At 34.9% G+C, this 18034-nt stretch overlaps 2 protein-coding genes across 3 annotated transcripts in view; both read right to left on the bottom strand.

The window, feature by feature from the left end:
* Window positions 1–98: 98 nt before the first annotated feature.
* On the bottom strand, window positions 99–9346 carry LOC120346961 (FAS-associated factor 1-like). Its single transcript, XM_039416761.2, has 9 exons — window positions 9181–9346; window positions 7572–7730; window positions 6604–6745; window positions 5851–5987; window positions 4405–4493; window positions 3843–3923; window positions 2257–2412; window positions 1380–1535; window positions 99–227 (listed from the first exon to the last, which is right to left on the bottom strand). Exons 1-9 carry the CDS (start codon window positions 9287–9289, stop codon window positions 147–149), a joined length of 1110 nt encoding a protein of 369 aa, XP_039272695.2. The 5' UTR covers window positions 9290–9346; the 3' UTR covers window positions 99–146.
* A 6134-nt stretch (window positions 9347–15480) lies between these two features.
* The window catches only part of LOC120346962 (uncharacterized), a 30519-nt gene continuing 27965 nt past the window's right edge, over window positions 15481–18034 (bottom strand). The window contains exon 24 of one of the 2 annotated variants that reach the window (XM_078117776.1): window positions 15481–17888. In XM_078117776.1, coding sequence (XP_077973902.1) covers window positions 17778–17888 — 111 coding nt within the window. In that variant the 3' untranslated portion in view covers window positions 15481–17777. The remainder of the gene's footprint in view (window positions 17889–18034) is intronic. The other variant, XM_078117777.1, reaches the window with a different exon arrangement.

The raw sequence follows: 18034 nt of genomic DNA, 5'->3' as shown, positions 1-18034 counted from the left end.
TTTTTTCAATCTTCATAAAGATTAGTATCAATATTGGATAAGCGTATAGATCCCTACCCTCATTCATAAACATCATTTAGGAAGATCGAACAAACAAACAAAAGTAAAACATATTTATTGAAGTTACAGACAGTTTTAATGAATGTTCACTTCATCTCGATGATCAGAGTTTCTTGTCTTGCAAGTCCATACGAGTTCAATGGTCGTTTTGGGTTTAAACATGAAAGCTAAAAATAATAGGACAAATCAATATCGTTTTTATATCAAATCATACGTGTTCATAAATTCGATGAACTAAATTGGAAATATTACCAATATAAAAATATTAATAGAAACTTTTGCCCGTAGTGGGGAGATATTAAGTTATCTAAAGGCCGGCCGCACACAGCCACAATATATTTATTGCGATGCAATATATTTTTAGAACTCCCATTGTTTATTGAAAACCCGCACCCATTTTAGACTTCATTGTTTCGAGAATTTATCCAATATTTTGAGTGAATTTTTTTTCGAGCAATAGATCATGTTCTACTTTTTATTGCTAGCGCGCGATAATTGCCTTGTGGGGGAAACTCACTCAGACAAATATTTTATTTTTATCATGCAAGAATCAATGCAAAACTTCCGCTCTGCCTGCGTTGTTCAGCTGTTTGCGTGATCTTGTTGACGGTTGTGTAGCGTAAACGAATGATGAGCTATTTGACTGAATTCGCTCCACTAAACGATGTCTCAAATTGACTAATCTTTTTTGCATAATACAATGGTATTCCCCTTATTTAAAGCATCATTTTAAGAAAATGGACGAAGGTGGTTTATATTGGATTAACTGGAGTCAATCCAGAGTCAGAGTCTCACGCCTCGCTGTAGCATCATTGCTAAATATGTACACAGTAACAAAAATTGGCATCACTTGTCAGTCACATTCAGTTCAATCAACGTTAATTACTTGAGCAACCCATGTCACGAATTTTCGCCAATAATAGCTCATTTCGGGTCCATTTTTGTATGGTCATTTCATTTTTTCACTCGTCAACTATTAGGCCGTAAAATTTCATTCATATCTTTATAGAATTAAATGCTAACGTTCTATTTTGGGGGATTACGCTAAAAACCTATTTCAGCCCCAAATTCTACGCATGAAAACTGATAGTCCGGTAATTAAAAAAAAAACGTTTTTTTTTAATGTTTGGTTAGTATATATAGACTAGACAGAGAGTTTAGAGCTGATTTAATTATCTCTAGTCCTAACGTTTACTTGTATAATTTCCCAACAAAACAATACTAACACCATTATTATTGATAAGAGTATCGGCATGTTTCGATATTTACTAATATCGAAAAGTTTCATAATACTACTCATTCTAAGCTTTAAATGTCACCTCGCGCCGCGGGCACACTGATATAATTCTGTAATTCTTCAACGAAAATCCTTCGGAAATGATGAAATTCAATAAATCTTGCAGTTTATCCGACCTAGCAAATTTTCTGCTTAAAAATCCTTCTCCGGTAGGTTTTCGTAGTCGAATTTGAATGACCTGAAAACATACAAAGCAACAATGTGGCGCACCGTGCTAAGCGTTAGGAATACAATCGCCACGCACCTTTGATTACCCTGCGTGGGTTGGCAGGTTCGAATCCTACGTGGGGATAGTTATGTGCAAGAGGATTGCTGTACTCCTCGCCGTTTCAGGGTGGTTTACTTAACCGCTGGTCGGTTATGGCTTCCATCACCATCAAGTCCATGCACCTAAAAAAATGACTAACTAATCCAAAACCCGACATGGACTGGTAATCGGACGAGAGCCCGTGGTTCGCCATATGATTAAACCGTTTTATCGGCTTTTCTTTTCCCCAGGATAATTAATTATGCAAATCCTATCCTATATTATACCGGTTTTACGGAATCAGTTTCTTATTTATAAAAATGGCGACTTTTTGTTTCCTTCCACATATTCCTATTTTCAATCGTAAACGGTTTTTACTGACTTTGTTTAAATTAAACACTTATGACATTCGGAATTTTATTTTCACAAGTACGCACTGTTTGGAAATGGAAGAGCTATAAAAAAGACTATTATTTTCGCGAAATCTTAACATTTGTCGAATGCTTGTGAAAGTGTTTTTTATATGACGATAAAAGTTAAACTTTATGAAAACCTTTTTGAATTGTTAATTCAACTAACCACACATGAGTCATCTAGAGAGTGATAGTAACATTATAGACTTCATTATTCAAACAATCTCAGCAGAGCTTACATTTCTTGAATGGTTTGGCTCCTTTCTCAAAGATGATTTCATTTTTGAAGATTCCGCTTTTAGTTTTCTTTGTTCTTTTATTTCGAGTTCTCTTAATTTATTCGCGTTCACTTTGTTCATTTTCTTTAATCTTGATTCTTCTTCTCGCTTTTTAGCCTGTACATTTAGATTTTTGGTGACGGCATATTTCACTAAACTATTTCTAAATTTGAATAAACTACATATATATATTATCTATTTTAAACGCATACATTATTTGATCGGGGTGTGCAAGCACCGCTAATGGGTGCGAGAACGCTGAATTGTCAAGTTAAGGTTGAAGGCGCTCCAAAAGTGTGTGTACTAATATAGAGGTAACTAATTTTGTTTGCCTACTTTACATCAATTTGTGTAGAGGGACTAAAACCTATGGGAGGAGGCTAACACAGACAGTCCCCGAACTCGTAATAAAACTGAAATATGAAAAATTGGAATAAAATTATGGCCTAATCTGGTACACACACTACGGAAGTACCTGAAAAAATGAACATAACAATCAAAGATATATATCACAGTTATGTGTACACACTTATGTAGTAACCTATCGCAATCAGAAAATAATGCAATGTTCGTGTTAATTACAATTTATGAAAACTATTTCCACAGCAATTCTACAAAATGTGTTGGAGAACCGGTTAGTTAGTATTAAGAACTACCGTCTCAACCTTAGAAAATAGCCTAAAATACGTTGTCAATTCTACAAAATGTGTGGGAGAACCGGTTAGAAAAGAAAAAGGTTTGAGAACTACCGTTTCAACCTTAGAAAATAGCCTAAAATACGTTGTCAATTCTACAAAATGCGTGGGAGAACCGGTTAGAAAAGAAAAAGGTTTAAGAACTACCGTTTCAACCTTAGAAAATAGCCTAAAATACGTTGTCAATTCTACAAAATGTGTGGGAGAACCGGTTAGAAAAGAAAAAGGTTTAAGAACTACCGTTTCAACCTTAGAAAATAGCCTAAAATACGTTGTCAATTCTACAAAATGCGTGGGAGAACCGGTTAGAAAAGAAAAAGGTTTAAGAACTACCGTCTCAACTTTAGAAAATAGCCTAAAATACGTTGTCAATTCTACAAAATGCGTGGGAGAACCGGTTAGAAAGAAAAAAGGTTTAAGAACTACCGTCTCAACCTTAGAAAATAGCCTAAATTACGTTGTGACCTGGTGAAGTCTGATTTTTGTCAGAAGAAACTTACAGAAATACATTTGTGTTAGTGTGCAGCGGGACTTTTGAATTGCATAGTATATATAATATTATACAGGGTGTTCATAAAGTTCTCTTACAATTTCAATTTTGTTTTGAAGTCAGTTCTCAATATATTTTAACCAAGTTTTTTGATCAGTAATTGTTTAAGTATATTTACTTCCTTTAATACATCTGTGAGGGCCAAAACAATATATGGTATCGATAAATTTCTTTTGCAATTTTTAAAATTATTAGGACATTATGGACACCCTATATATATCAGAACTTGCTTAGTATGCGAGTAAATAAATGAGGTTAACTAATATATTACTAGTGTATTATTAACTATCGCAATTTTATACTTTCTCTTGGTCTGCTCTTAAAGATTCTTCGAATTCTCTTTTCTGTTGCTCTAGTATGCTATTCCGTATGGCTCTCTGTTTCTGGAATAATTCAAGGAAAAATATATCAAATCGACACAAAAAAACGATGCTCAAAATATCGTTTTATAGGTATGGTAAGATCTCAGCTGAGAACCGAGTTTGTTGAAGAAATCGGACAAGTGTGAAGGAGGCAAACAAGCGCGACAAAATAAAGTGTTCCTAAATTACATAAAAAAGAGTTTCTATGAATTAAAATATACGGCAAGATTTTGTGAGATATCGGCTCCCTTGTATAAATGGAAAAGAGTAAATATAATGATCCTTCTAGCGGCTTCAATAATCTTCATTGTCCGTTGCAGACAATGCAGAGAAAGGCATTTTTCCCCCAAATAACAGCGACCACCACGAGGACAGAAAGAATTTAGTAAAATAATCCAGGCCCGCTTCGTGTCCAACAAAGAATTAGAAAAATAACGTAAAGATGAAGACAAAAAACAAATGATTATCGCAAAAAAGAAATTTAATCTGCAGCCATGCTTACATCATTCTCTTTGACAATTTTTCTCGCTTGTTCTGCGAATAACACTTGTTCAGACAAAGCTGCAACAAATTCTTCTGTGTTTGTGTTACCTGTCGTAAATACGAGTGTGAGAATAAACTGAAATCTGTCACAACATTGGTCGTTCATAATCTAAGACGTAGTATGTCCCGATTTTTGGTGAAAGAACAGGCATTCGCACGAAATAATGTATGTGCTGGGAATATACGACTTGGAGTTGCGGTGAAATGCTATTTGAAACATTTCACGTCTAACGCTTTTTAACAGTAACGCTTTTTAACGCTAGTCGTTAAACGTTTAAACAGCATTTTGTCGTAACTTCAATACTGTTAAAAAACATCAGTCGATAAATGTTTAAATAGCATTTTGTCGTAACTCTAACACTGTTAAAAAGCTTAGACGTAAATTGTTTCATTTTATTAGTTTTTCACAGTAACTTATATAGCATTTTTCCGTAACTTTAACAATGTTAATATCCGTTAACATCCCAGAAACCCTGGTAAAGTACCCCAGATCTGTCCGGTACACCCCGGGCGAGACAGTGTACAAATGATTAAAATGTGAGATTGTTAACTCGCAATGCCGTCATAGTAAAGTCCAACGCTCAAACTTTTTGTGGCCGCGTACCCCTATTTGTGAATCTTAGTTTTGGCGGACCCCCATCCTATGTCGTATAAATTTCTGTGCCTAACCAACGAGTAGGGATAATGTTTCATTTACAACACAAACGACATTAATGTGAAAATGAGGTTGCTTTTCACTGCATTCTCTAAGCAATTTGTGACAAGCAAAATCGTAGATCCGATTCCGGGGCAAGTCCCGACCTGTATTTTGTCATCATATTGGTACGAGCTGAAAATGCTGCCTCATGTACACACGTAGGTCGTTGCAAAATGCAATAAAATTTTCAATTGCGTTTTCTGGCAGCAATGAATATTTGTCCGCGACGCTTAATCAAAAATATGCAATTGCTTTTTGATTGAAATCAATCATTAAATATCGATCAGACTACATTCATAACGTTGTGGACCCCCTGTGCAGTTATCACGGACCCCTGGGGGTCCGCGGACCCGAGTTTGGGGAACCCTGCTCTAGATTAATCAATTACTTTGAAATAGTGGCCAAGATAAAAACTAATGCGCAGTACATTTATATGTAATAACAAGCGAAACGGTGTAAGTAAGCGATGCTCAAAAATCAATATACAGTCATAATCAAGTTTATTTTTTTCCAATCAGTAACATATTAAACAGATACAATGCAAAACATATGCGAAAAAGTAAAAAACATAAGTTAACTGGGGAAGGGAAGCCGCGGGGAACCAAAATAGGTTATCTAGCAGCGGCACCCAAGGTCCTCCTGCTACCTAATTAAGTTTTGGTGAGAAATCGTCGCGACACTAGGTGTATGTATTTCGTATTCACTCACCCTCTAGTCGTTTTTCTACTCTACATCTCTTATCTCTGCATCGAAGTATCAAAACCATCGGATATCGGTCCTTGTGAGCTCGAGTGACGTCATACAATGTACCACGATCTAAGTAGTTCGAAGCTTTGTCTAAAAATCTTCGAAACGAAACTTAGAATTGATTAAGGTTATTAAAAATGAAAAACCATCGGCAATTTTTCATCAAGCGCTCTGAGTATTAGCTCCTAACTATATTTCACGGTAAGATGGCGGACACCGGAACGTAGCATGTGTACCAGGTTAGGGTTGGGACATAATTTTAATCCAATTTTACTTATTTTGGTTCTATTGCGATTTCGGGGACTAGCCAAGTGATTCCCGTAGTATCTGTACCTAAAATTTTGGCCTAATCCTAACCTGGTACACATACTACGTTCCTATGTACGCCATCTCGGTTCGCATACTTCAGGAGTACCCTTTCAAGTATATAACATCCCTCAAACCTTGAATGCGCCTTAGCACATTCACTGATTCGATGGTGATTTTAATATATATATAATTCAACCTATGGTTGTGGTATCGAAAAGTCATGACAAAAATCAACAGTTGCTGATCGGTTACGGCTTATTCCCCATATAAACTGGCTAACTGATCCGATACTCAAGATTGACTGGTAACCTGGCGAGAGGCCGTGGTTCGCCATATAATTTCGCCGTCCTATGGACTTTACTCTTCCCGGTATAAAAAAGATATCTTTTTCCTTTCCAACAATACCTTTGTTTATTACTCTCCTCTGTCACATCCCAGGCCCACGTGACAAATCGCTTATCTAGAATGTCCAGCGTGACATCAGTGCATAGTTGCTGAATGCAAAATCGATCTGAATTCAGGGACCCGTCATTGTGAAGATAAATCGCTGAAATGAGTAATTTAGGTTTAAATTCGAAACAAAAATTTAAATATGAAGAATGAATTTGGCGTTTTGTAATTTTACTAATGAAATATTTAGGAGTAAAGTGAGAGGCAATTCGTGAATTTGGCGCTCTGGAGTATGTGTACCAAGATGGCGCACAGCCTGAACCGTAAACTGGTACAATACCATGGTCAGGTTGTGCGCCATCTTGGTACACATACTTCGGGAGCACCGTGAATTTACCACGACCAGCTTAATCATGCTTTCCGATGATTATTGTTGATTTTAAAAAGTATTTCGGTGTACAGGGTGCTGTCTATAAGGTCCCTTTACAATTTCAATTTTGTTATGAAGTCAGCTCTCAATATAACCAGGTTTGTTGTTTTTAGTCAGTAATTGTTAGTTGTACAGTTGTAAGTATTTTTACTTCATTTAATATAACTGTGAAGATTAAAAACATTTGGTATCGATAAATTCCCTTTGGACTTTAAAAATTTATCTTTATGCACCCGGTATTTTCCCAGCAACTGTTATTGATACATAGGCTATTTAATATGCTAAATTCATCTATATAAATTTTATATTGAGGATTATATTGAAACAAAGTTAAATCGAAATAGAACCGATTTATATAGAAAAACTGAGATCTGAGAGTATCAAGTGTTTCGAAAATAGACGCCCACGTAACTCAATATCTAAAATATATATTTCGCTGTCAAATATATGATAGCAGTGGTGTTCAAATTTAAAGGATTTAATTTAAAGGATTGCTTTTAACAAAAATATCACAGATTTAGCGAGATAATTATTTCTATTTTACACGACATACCCAGCAATCGTTCATCATCTAAACCTTTTCCGCAGGCTTGATTGACAGCGTTCTGGAGGCTTCCAGTAAAGAATCGAGGACACATCGACCCAAACCGTGATCGAAATTCACGTTGGAAATGTATCGATGCCAATTCATCGTCTTTGATGTTCGAAGGTACTGCAAAATGGAAACAGTTTAACTGGATAGATATACACTTGCATCGCTTGATTTAGGACATAAGGTTCTCTGAGGTTACAGTTCTCTTTACTCCTGAAATGTTCTTATAAATCAAGAAATCGGAAATCAGAGGACAGAGAAAATGTTTTTCACTACTTCATCATTTGCAATTTGACTTACGGTAATTCATATTTGCAAGCCCAAACAAATTTTCATATTTTGGTATTTGATTGAACTTAAGAATGCTGGCTTCGCATATTGGATTTGATTGTAACTCGGACGGAGTAACCTGCCTATGTCGGTTACCTCAGGAACGAACGTGTATTAAAATTTCGACTTTTGTATTTTTACAAAATTTGACTCTCTCGATTTGTGACTCTCGAACGGCACGCAGCTCAACTGCAAGAACCTGCCTCAATCAAACTTAGAGCCAAGTGTTTTACTATTTAATATTGTTTTATATTTGTCGCTTTTTCCTAAAGAATATATTATCAAGCAATCAAGCATCTCGTTATTATTAGAGACTTTGAAGCTGACAAAGAAAGTAAGCCCAGTCTCGACACGGGGAGTCTAGGGAACAAAGCCAAGAACCCTACAAAATATTTTCGGCGCTCCCGAAGTATGTGCACCAAGATGGCGCACAACCTGAACCCCAACCTGGTACACATACTATGTTCAGGTTATGCGCCATCCATCTCCTATCTCAAAATGAACCACTGTCTCTAGTTCGAGTATTCTTAATAAATATATTGAAATTATTAAGAAAATATGGAGCTCCAGAAGTATGTGCACCAGGATGGCGCATAACCTTAACATAGTATGTGTACCAGGTTGGGGTTCAGGTTGTGCGCCATCTTGGTGCACATACTTCTGGAGCTCCATATTTTCTTATTAATTTCAAAATATTTATTAAGAATACTCGAACGAGAGACAGTGGTTCATTTTGAGATAAACAATTTTTACTGGTTTTCTGGTAACATCTTTTCAGTTTTTTTACGATGTCATGAGATACGTCATTATTAGGAATTTCTGTAGGATTTCACATCGTTCAGAATTATCAACTACAGAAATGAATGAAATTTGCCTGTTTGGAACAAACATAAATAATAAAGAGCCGAAGGGGCTGTGATACATTCCATCGATTCCATGAATGGAAAATTCAAGATCGTACTAAATAAGGCGAAATAGGAGGTACTCCCGTAGTGTGTGTACCAGGTTAGGGGTATGACATAATTTTCACTCCGATTTTCCTTATTTTAGTTTTATTACGAGTTCGGGGACTGTCTGTGTTAGCAAAGTAAATATATCATAGGTTTCAGTCCCTCTACACAACTTGACGTGAAGTAGCCGAAAAAATTAGTTAAATCTATATCTCTAGAGCGCCAAATAGGCTATGTGTAGCCAAATATCTGCAGTTCAGACATTCTACACATCTCAAAAGCCAACTTACAAAGTCCTTTCCTTGACAGCAGTTCAACTCTCCGACTTTTCCTTTGTTGAGAATTATCTCTCGGCCGCGGGGCGATTTTCAACCATTTTTTGTTACTTTTGCTGAGCATTTTAACGTCTCCAATTTTATAATTCGAATGAACAACTCTTTTTGTCCTTAATTTTTCAAACTCGTTTTGGGCTATAGATTGAATTTTCTGCAAAAGTGAATCCCAATTTGTGACGTCATAATTATAGTATGAACTATACTAATTCGAATTCGGATGCGCTTTAACAACAAATTTTTGAATAGCGTGAAAATGAGAGAAAAAAAAAATCTGTTATGATACCAATAAAATGTGGCCGACAAAAATTATCTAAATCGTGAGAACGACAATGAATTGTCGATATTGATAAGTTGGAATGGCGCGAACAAATGTAAATGAGCTTTAAATACAGGCACGGCGCATGTTTGTATGTATGTACGAGAAAGCACTAAAGCTAAAATATGAAATACAGGGTACAACATGAAATTTCCGATGATATACTGGCGTATACATCCGTATCTATGTCTCAGAACCAGTTTCAATGTTTGTTAAATCAAACAGGTTCTTGGTAACAAAAGGACGAAGCGCAACTTTGCAAACTTAATTTTAACCTTGCAATCTCTGGGTGAGTGCGAACCACCTTATATAGAGCTCATATATTGCGGCATATGATGTTTTAATTAGCGCGTTGGCCAGATAAAGGTGGCCATAACCGGAACGACTCCATTCTCACAAAATAACAGCAGCGCCATGCATGTTAAACTCTTCTTGTCGTTAGTTCAGTCCAGGGTTAAACAAACTGATAGAAATTATCGGAAATATGTTACCTAAAATAGCGTTCGTTGTTCTTTAAGTACAAAGGTCAATTCAGCCCCAGTGTTGCCTTGTTAATATGTTTAGTAAGCGCAAACACACTGCTCTGCCGTCGCAGATACTCTCACGAAATCAAACAATCATCGGTGCTCTTGAAGTATGCGCACCAAGATGTCGCATAACCTGAACCCTAACCTGGTACACAACCTGAGTTCAGGAGCGTAATTTTGTTTCCTGACTACTAATTGACTAGTTATATATTAATCTGACTCCAAACAGAATATAGTATAGGTTACGTGTTCAGTTGAGTTTGAGATCTCTGTTAATTTGATATAACAGCCAAGGATCAGAAAGGTTTACCTGTACAATTTTATTTCTTTCGACAATATATTACAATAATTTAAATCAGCATAGACAAATTACACTTCCATGTCTCTCTCTGTACAATTTTATTTCTTCTGAGTTCGGGTTGTGCGCCATCTTGGTGCACATACTTGAATAGGTCCCAATTATCAGTATCTATGTTTTAGGACCAGTTTCGATGTTAGTTTAATCAAAAAGGTTTGTGAGAACAACAGGACGAAGCGCTTTCAAAATTAAAAAAATTAAAAATGAAACTTTTACTTGAATCTCATGTTTCACAGCAGAGATGAGCAAAGATACTGGTCAAAAACTAAAAAATAGAAAGAAAGGTGTTGTAGACCTAATACCGGGGCAACCCCTCCTTCACAAATTCAATATTACCCAGGAACTTTATTGGGAACTCCCGTAGCGTGTGGGATGGGCCATAACTTTATTCTAATTTTCAATATTTTAGTTCTATTATGAAATTTATGAGTCGGGGAGTCTCTATGTTAGCCAGGTTAGCCCTTAGGTTTCAATCCCTTCCATTCATCTCCACACAACTTGATGAATAGTAGGGATGGCGGAATCAGGCCGGATTCGATTACAGAATCAATTCTTCGCGGAATCGGCTAGAATCGATTCCGATACAATAAAATCGATCCTCAGGGTTAAAACCTGGATTGCAAACAATGTTTAGCGTTTTGTGACAAGTCCGTCATATATATGTATAAACTGCTATACTGCTATTATGAGTTGCTGCGACACCGCAAACTTCATTATATATAAGTTATATAATATGCATATATATAGTTTTTCGCTGGGGGGCTTTTGCGTTTATTTATTTCAAAAATCTCTATGGGTTCTGAGAGATTCGTTTTGTGTACTATTTTCTCTACTGTGGCAGATTGAATACCCATACTAATTGGTTTGGGCTTTCGTGTCCATACATTTGAAACTTGATCTTTCGTTTGATTTCATATAGGGTTATAGAGTATTGTTTAGGTGGGTAAGCTATGTCCAAGAATCGAGATTCGGAATCGAGAATCGAAAATTTAGGAATCGAATACTTGTAAGTATTCATACTTAGCATCCTTAATGAAAAGTAGGCGAACAAAATTAGTTACTTCTATATTGGTACACACGCTTCTGGAGCGCACTTTTATGTTATAACTTTCTCATACGCGTGACAAATACAAATATAACCCTGACTCTGACTACTCAGGGTTAAACGACAATGTGTTTTATAAGTATTTCTATTTCCGTAGATTCAAACCAAAGGACGGGAAATTCAAGAAGATATTAATAAAGCCCAAAGAAATTTTTCGAAACCAAAGAACCAGAAAATCAAAAGTAAACGTGACCAGGCTATAGTACACCAGTAAGCATTGCTTCAATATATATTCGGATAGTTCGACACTGTCACAAAAAGGTGGGCGAAAAAAAAGCCTTTTTCATGCACAAATGTTATAAAATACTTCGACCAGAAAAATTGCCAGTTTCTATGCCACCATGTACATAAATACGCATAAACTAGATCAAATTGGGAGTAGAAAAAATGCTTGCATATAATCCGAGATAAAGTACGAATTTATTTGTTATCCAGAAACTGAAATTGGAAACAAGTCAATGTTTTTTCCACCCGGGGTCATGAGTCGTAGTCAGGGTCAAATTTTATGACGATATTTAAATTAAGACAAATATATTTTTTATTTCTTGAATCTTTACCAAACAGAGGTGTTCGGAGCGTTTACGAAAATCAGCAATAATTCATACTAAGAATAATGGAAGTTTGAATAATCAGGAGACTGAAAACATTGAAACTTGATAAGCTGTGTTAATTAACCACATTTATACAATAAACATACAACGATTACAGTTATATGAACGTATGGGTAAAGGCCAACACGCAACAGTTTCGGAGTTGTTGTGACATGGTTTATATGAACTTTTCATAACATATATGTTCAAGAACATCGACGCGGGAATTAGTTACAGAGCGAGGTAGTGAAATGTATCCTTCAAAACGATCGGTCTGCTGGTCAAGACATCTCAGACATAGTGACTAAATCTAAGACTAAATCTTTCGACATAGATTTAAATAGCTTTACATTTGAGCGGATAAGCATTTTTAAAAAAGACTAGTAGAAAAGATATTTAATTCAAACATCAGTAAAAATTTGTTATTTCGATGAGCTCATATATGATTGTCTATTTTTATAAAAAATTCGATACAACCATAGAAAATATAAAATAAAAATGGAGGCAATTATATGGCGTCGGTACAGAAATCCCCTCGGACATGAGATCTGCGCTCGTGAGCCCCGTCATGAACCTTGCAAAATCCACGACAGAGCTGCAATGGTAAATGTATTCTGAATGCATAGAACGCCTCGCCCACCGTTTGGTGAAAATTCCATAATATTAGCTGATTATTTGGTTTCTGCGGGACTAACTACTTATCCTTCTTCTATGCTTTTGTATCGGTGGATGCGTATGCATATATTGCAAGGATGCTGTAGCAAGAGTGGAGATAACAATCCTAAGTGATTCAAGTGTCCTGCTGCACACTAACACAAATATATTTTTGTAACGTTTCGTCTGACCAAGGTCAGACTTCTTCAGACATGGTAGTTGAACTATGTATGTCTGAAGAAGTCTGACCTTGGTCAGACGAAACGTTACAGAAATATATTTGTGTTAGTGTGCAGCAAGACACTTGAATCACCCGTAATATTAGCTCTCGCTTTTATTTCTGCAGTAATCAATGTTATTTAGGTGGGGAAATAGGTGTTTTTTTAGTCAAACTTATAGAAAAAGTAATTTAATTTAATCGAGTAGCTCAGATATGAGGTCAGTTGGGGTGACAGTGACTAGAACTGTTTGACTAAATCAGAGGTGACGAACCTGCGCCCGCCAAAGAATTCGTACGGCCCGCGAAACATTCAGGCGATTCATTGCATGTTTGGCTTGATGTAATAAACCGTCAGGGACTCTCACGGAAATCGGTTAATTGCGAAAGGATGGATTTGTTTATAATTTCTGTATCTGAAGGATTGCGGGATATGTCTCTTTTGGAGAAAGCCCTCGAAATTTGAGAAAATCACCACGTTGTGAAATAACAGATTAGTACTTATACAGTTTCGGTTTAGGTTAGAAATGATTTGAGAATTTCAATTTTCGGCCCAATCTGCATTCCTAGCTCTTGCCCTAAAACCGTAACTCGATAATTATTTTTTATTGCAAGCGAGGGCGGTGGCGTTTTATGGCAGGGGTTTGGTACATAAGATCCCTAACCTGCAGCATTATTAACTAAAATTTTGCCCGAAACCCGAAACAAAATTTCATACAGCAAGGTTCGATAAGACTTGAAATACATTCAAGGGCGCCGTCGGAATTAGAAAAAGGGGGTGTGTGTACATCGGAAGAAATCTGGAAATTTCCATGAAACGATCGCCGCAATTAGGCAGGCCACTTGTGAGAAAAGCCATTTTTCCGACAGATAATGTTTGTTCTGTTATGTTGTCGGATATTTTGCAGTTGCGTACAAAGTATTTAATAGACGACTAATCCGAAAAATTCATAATGAGTTTCAAATGTAATGTGTTAACTTGTCCTAATATAAAGCGTTAAGTAAAGCAAGTAAATTCCAAAACATGCATTGAACGTTCTATTTTCATTTTATGCTGCAATATATCATTGAATACCTTCAGCAGTATGAATGCAGTTGTTCGTTTTTGTTGATGAAAATTAATAGGTAACATAAAATGCCTAAAAACTTGTGCTTACTCAGCGGTGACTGATAAAATGGCGCGATAGCAAATGGGTTCGTCATCCCTGGACTAAATCATAAACAAATTTGAATTACTTTTCTTACCGTTTTGTAGATTACGGTTTACGGCTATATATATATATATTTTTATCATTGAGATGGAATGGATTGCCAGATGTCAAGCAAATCAATGGCTTTTATTTGTCGGATAAAGGAGCAATTCGTTAATCTTTCACCTTTATTTGTAATCTTGGATCTTGTGACGGACTGGATGACATTCGTCAAATATTGTGAAGAACAATCTGCTACAGTTATCGCTTTGTCGCTAATATCGTTACTTCTTGGATTATGTTCGAGCATTCCGGTTTTCCATTTTCATTATTATTATGTTCTCGCGTGCAAGTATGGCCACGAAGAGTATAAAACGAAAATGAAAAGGTTGATTGAAATATCCTTGTACCTAGAGATCATAGTCGAGGGTTTACCCCAACTATCTATCAACTTGTACCTAATGAGCAAATGTTCTTATTTACATCCGATAAACTACATTTCTGCAGCCATTTCACTTGCTACAGTTTACAAAGGAAGTGTTGAAATGCGATTTCATTACATTAAAACTTCCCCTTTAGATTCGAAAACATTTTTTTATTTAATTTTAGAAATATTAGAACTTACTTGTGGCTTGTCTATGTTGTCCGAAAATTAAGATGGTTTCTTTATTTTGCGTATTTGTCAACATAATTTGTTAAATTTTCATGGTATATAATTGATATGAATAATTGGCATGAAATTGAGGCTGCTACCCGTACATTCAGAACTTTTTTAAAATAAATTACATCCGATTCCTTTAAGCCTCGTCGCATTTGGTTCTGCCATTCTGGAATGGCCGAACTCACGATCAGATTCTTTATTTACCCTTCTGTAGGTAGGACTTTATTCGTTTCTTTAGCATACGAATATAAAGGGACTGAAACCTATGGGCAGGGGGTATATTAACTTGGCTGACATAAACAATCCGCGAAATCGTGATACAACTAAAAGAAGGAAAATCGGAATAAAATTATGACCTAACCCTAACCTGGTGCACGTACGACGGGATTACACCCCTTTAATTAACGCCATTGACCGGGTTACCAGAACTGCCAGTTCATTTTAAGCGCTGCACGTCTCGTGGGTACTTTATCGCGAGAGCTGTACTGTGGCTTAAAACCTATTTAATAAAATTTTCAAGGCAAATTATGAAGTATCGATATAAAAGATATATAAATATAAAGTTTCTTTTTCGAAGCAGTATTTTTGGCGGAGAATAGCCTTCTCGGAAGTTTAATTTTTCGACAAGAAATCACCACAGTTTGTGAGAAAATTTTCCCAGCGGTGCATTTTTTTCGCTGCTGCCATGGAAACGAAACACTAAGGCAAATATTACTGGGATGCCAGAATGACAATTGGGCGAACTACAATTTTCTTCAAAACACTTGTTATTTATTCGCTGGTTAAACTGTGGCACCATATTCCTGTAAAAATTACACTCACTTTTAATAAAATAAAACTATGAATAAATCTAAAAAATATATTTTTATTCAAATAAAACAACAGTGGAGTAGCTAAAAATAATCAAATTTTGCTTCAGAACCTAAAATACAAATTATAATTACCTTCATATTCGTTTGAGATTCAATGCTAGTAATAAAAACCTCAAAAACCCAGTGAAATATTCTACAGTTTTTTCTTAACATTAATCAGTGCAAATATATACCGGTATGTCTATTTAGGTAAATCAACTCTGAAATTGGTCAGTAACGTCGAGACTAAATTCAGTCAGAAATGAAGGCTAATTTATAAAAAAAAATCATAAAAAACAGTAGCGCATTCTACAGTTTTTTCTAAATGAAATAAAATTGTAACACAAAGCATTGCATGAAACTTTGGCACATGAAGAGCAGGCTTGGGTCATTTAAATAGGTAAAAAGTTTAATGGTAAAAAGCACAAAATATCAATAGATAAGAAATTTGCTGTTTTGGTATTTTAACCTTCTTTTTATACAAGAGTAACCTAGAGTTTATATTTCGTGTTTTATTAAGATTTTTTTACCGTTAATGAGTGCAAATGATTGTTCAAAAATCGTTTATACACTGATATAATTTACAATGCAGCATTAATGTTTTTATTGGCTCTTGTAAATCCAACATCCTAATTTCAGGGTTCATTTTTTAAAAAAGCGAGATTTTGTTAGGAAAGGTCTTCTTCATATTGTTATGATTTTTTAAGTATTAGCCTGTCCATTATTCATTCTAACTATACATTCTTACCAAGAAACAGGAATAACATACAGTGGTGAGTGCTTACTACAGTAAAATATATCTACAGAATTGGAGGTTTATTCAATGCAAACACTGGTAACAGTGAATAATAATCTCAGAAGCAGTAATTAGGCAATGATATACTTAGGTAAATGTTCTCATAATTGTCAAGCTATAACATAAAAAAATGACATCAGAGGAAATTTAATTTCTTAGCTTGAATGGTTATAAACTTGTGTTCTATATATAGATTGAATATTTTTATAGAAAATTTGTTAATTTTCCAGAAAAAAACTAAATAACTTAGCTGAATTACTTGGCTCAAACGCACAGCAGTTACAAACTTTTTTTTATCTATACATTTTAGATATTGTTTTAAAAAATTTGTATTCAATTCTTCAGAAAAATACTTAACTGACAGCATTTTGACATTTGGCATCCGTGAGTAATTAAGTAAAACTTTATCTTGAAATAGATTGACGATACTTCTTACAAGTTGAAATAAAGAATGAGCGAAAAAATGGCACTTTGAAAAAATTTATCACCGTTTCTCTTGAAATCGTTGATTGATCACATAATATAGATGGCAAGCATCTGTCCCTGCAATTCAATTTCCTTAAATCTGATATGGGAATCTGGTGCTAAGTTAGTTTATTAATAGTATACCATATTTAAAGCAAAAAGCACATTTGTCACACACCTAATGGCAAAATAGAAAAACCTTTTAAAAAAAATTTAAAATTTTTATATTATAAATAATAATAGATTTATGTTGAGGGTCTCTAGAAAAATAATTCAAGTTTGCCAAAAATCATTGAAGACCGCAGGAAATATATATAACACAATCTATATATTACGTAATAATATAAATAAATTACTCTAACTAAAAGTGCAAATGCCCAATAAAAAAATTTGGATTTACTTTAAAAAAATTTGTTTCTCTTAAAATACATTTGAAAATTTGGCACAAACTCAATAAAGAACAATATAAATATCTATATATTACTCAATAAAAAAAAATGTTTTGCTCTAATAAATGTGGAAGCGCTCAGTACAAAAAAATTTCAATTTTTTCCCAAAAAATTTAAAGATTATTTCAAAATGAAACAAACACATTAAAAACCACTATAACTATCTATGTAATACATATCTTGCTCTAATAAATGTGCAAAGGGTCAAAAAAAAAGTTTCTCTTTATTTACATTTAAAAATTGGACTCCTTGTAATAGCGGTCACTACAACTATTTATTTAGTACTTATTTTTGAAAATTCTTCGTTCTTTAAATGTGGAAATGTTCAATGAGAAATGTTTAACTACACACAAACACTACAAGACTAATAATATTAGTTTTTCTCTTTCAAAATTTCTACTCTCGTATCGTCTGAATCCTCTCTCCACCACCAGATTCTGACATCGTTGTCTTTGCTTGCAGAAAGTAAATATTTTTCTGTCCACTGAAGAAGAAATATATGTATATAAGTCATAACTACTTTATTTAATGACCTGAATGTATTTGCTGCTTTGTATTTAAGGAAGATCAAAATTGCGGTTCAATTGAAGTTTTTGTCAAAATTTAATGAAGCCATTATTGCTTCTTCAA

This window comes from Styela clava, chromosome 11 (assembly GCF_964204865.1).
Source record: "Styela clava chromosome 11, kaStyClav1.hap1.2, whole genome shotgun sequence".
Classification (NCBI taxonomy): domain Eukaryota; kingdom Metazoa; phylum Chordata; class Ascidiacea; order Stolidobranchia; family Styelidae; genus Styela; species Styela clava.
Note: the sequence above shows the minus strand (reverse complement) of the source record. Positions and strands in the feature narration are given on the sequence as shown.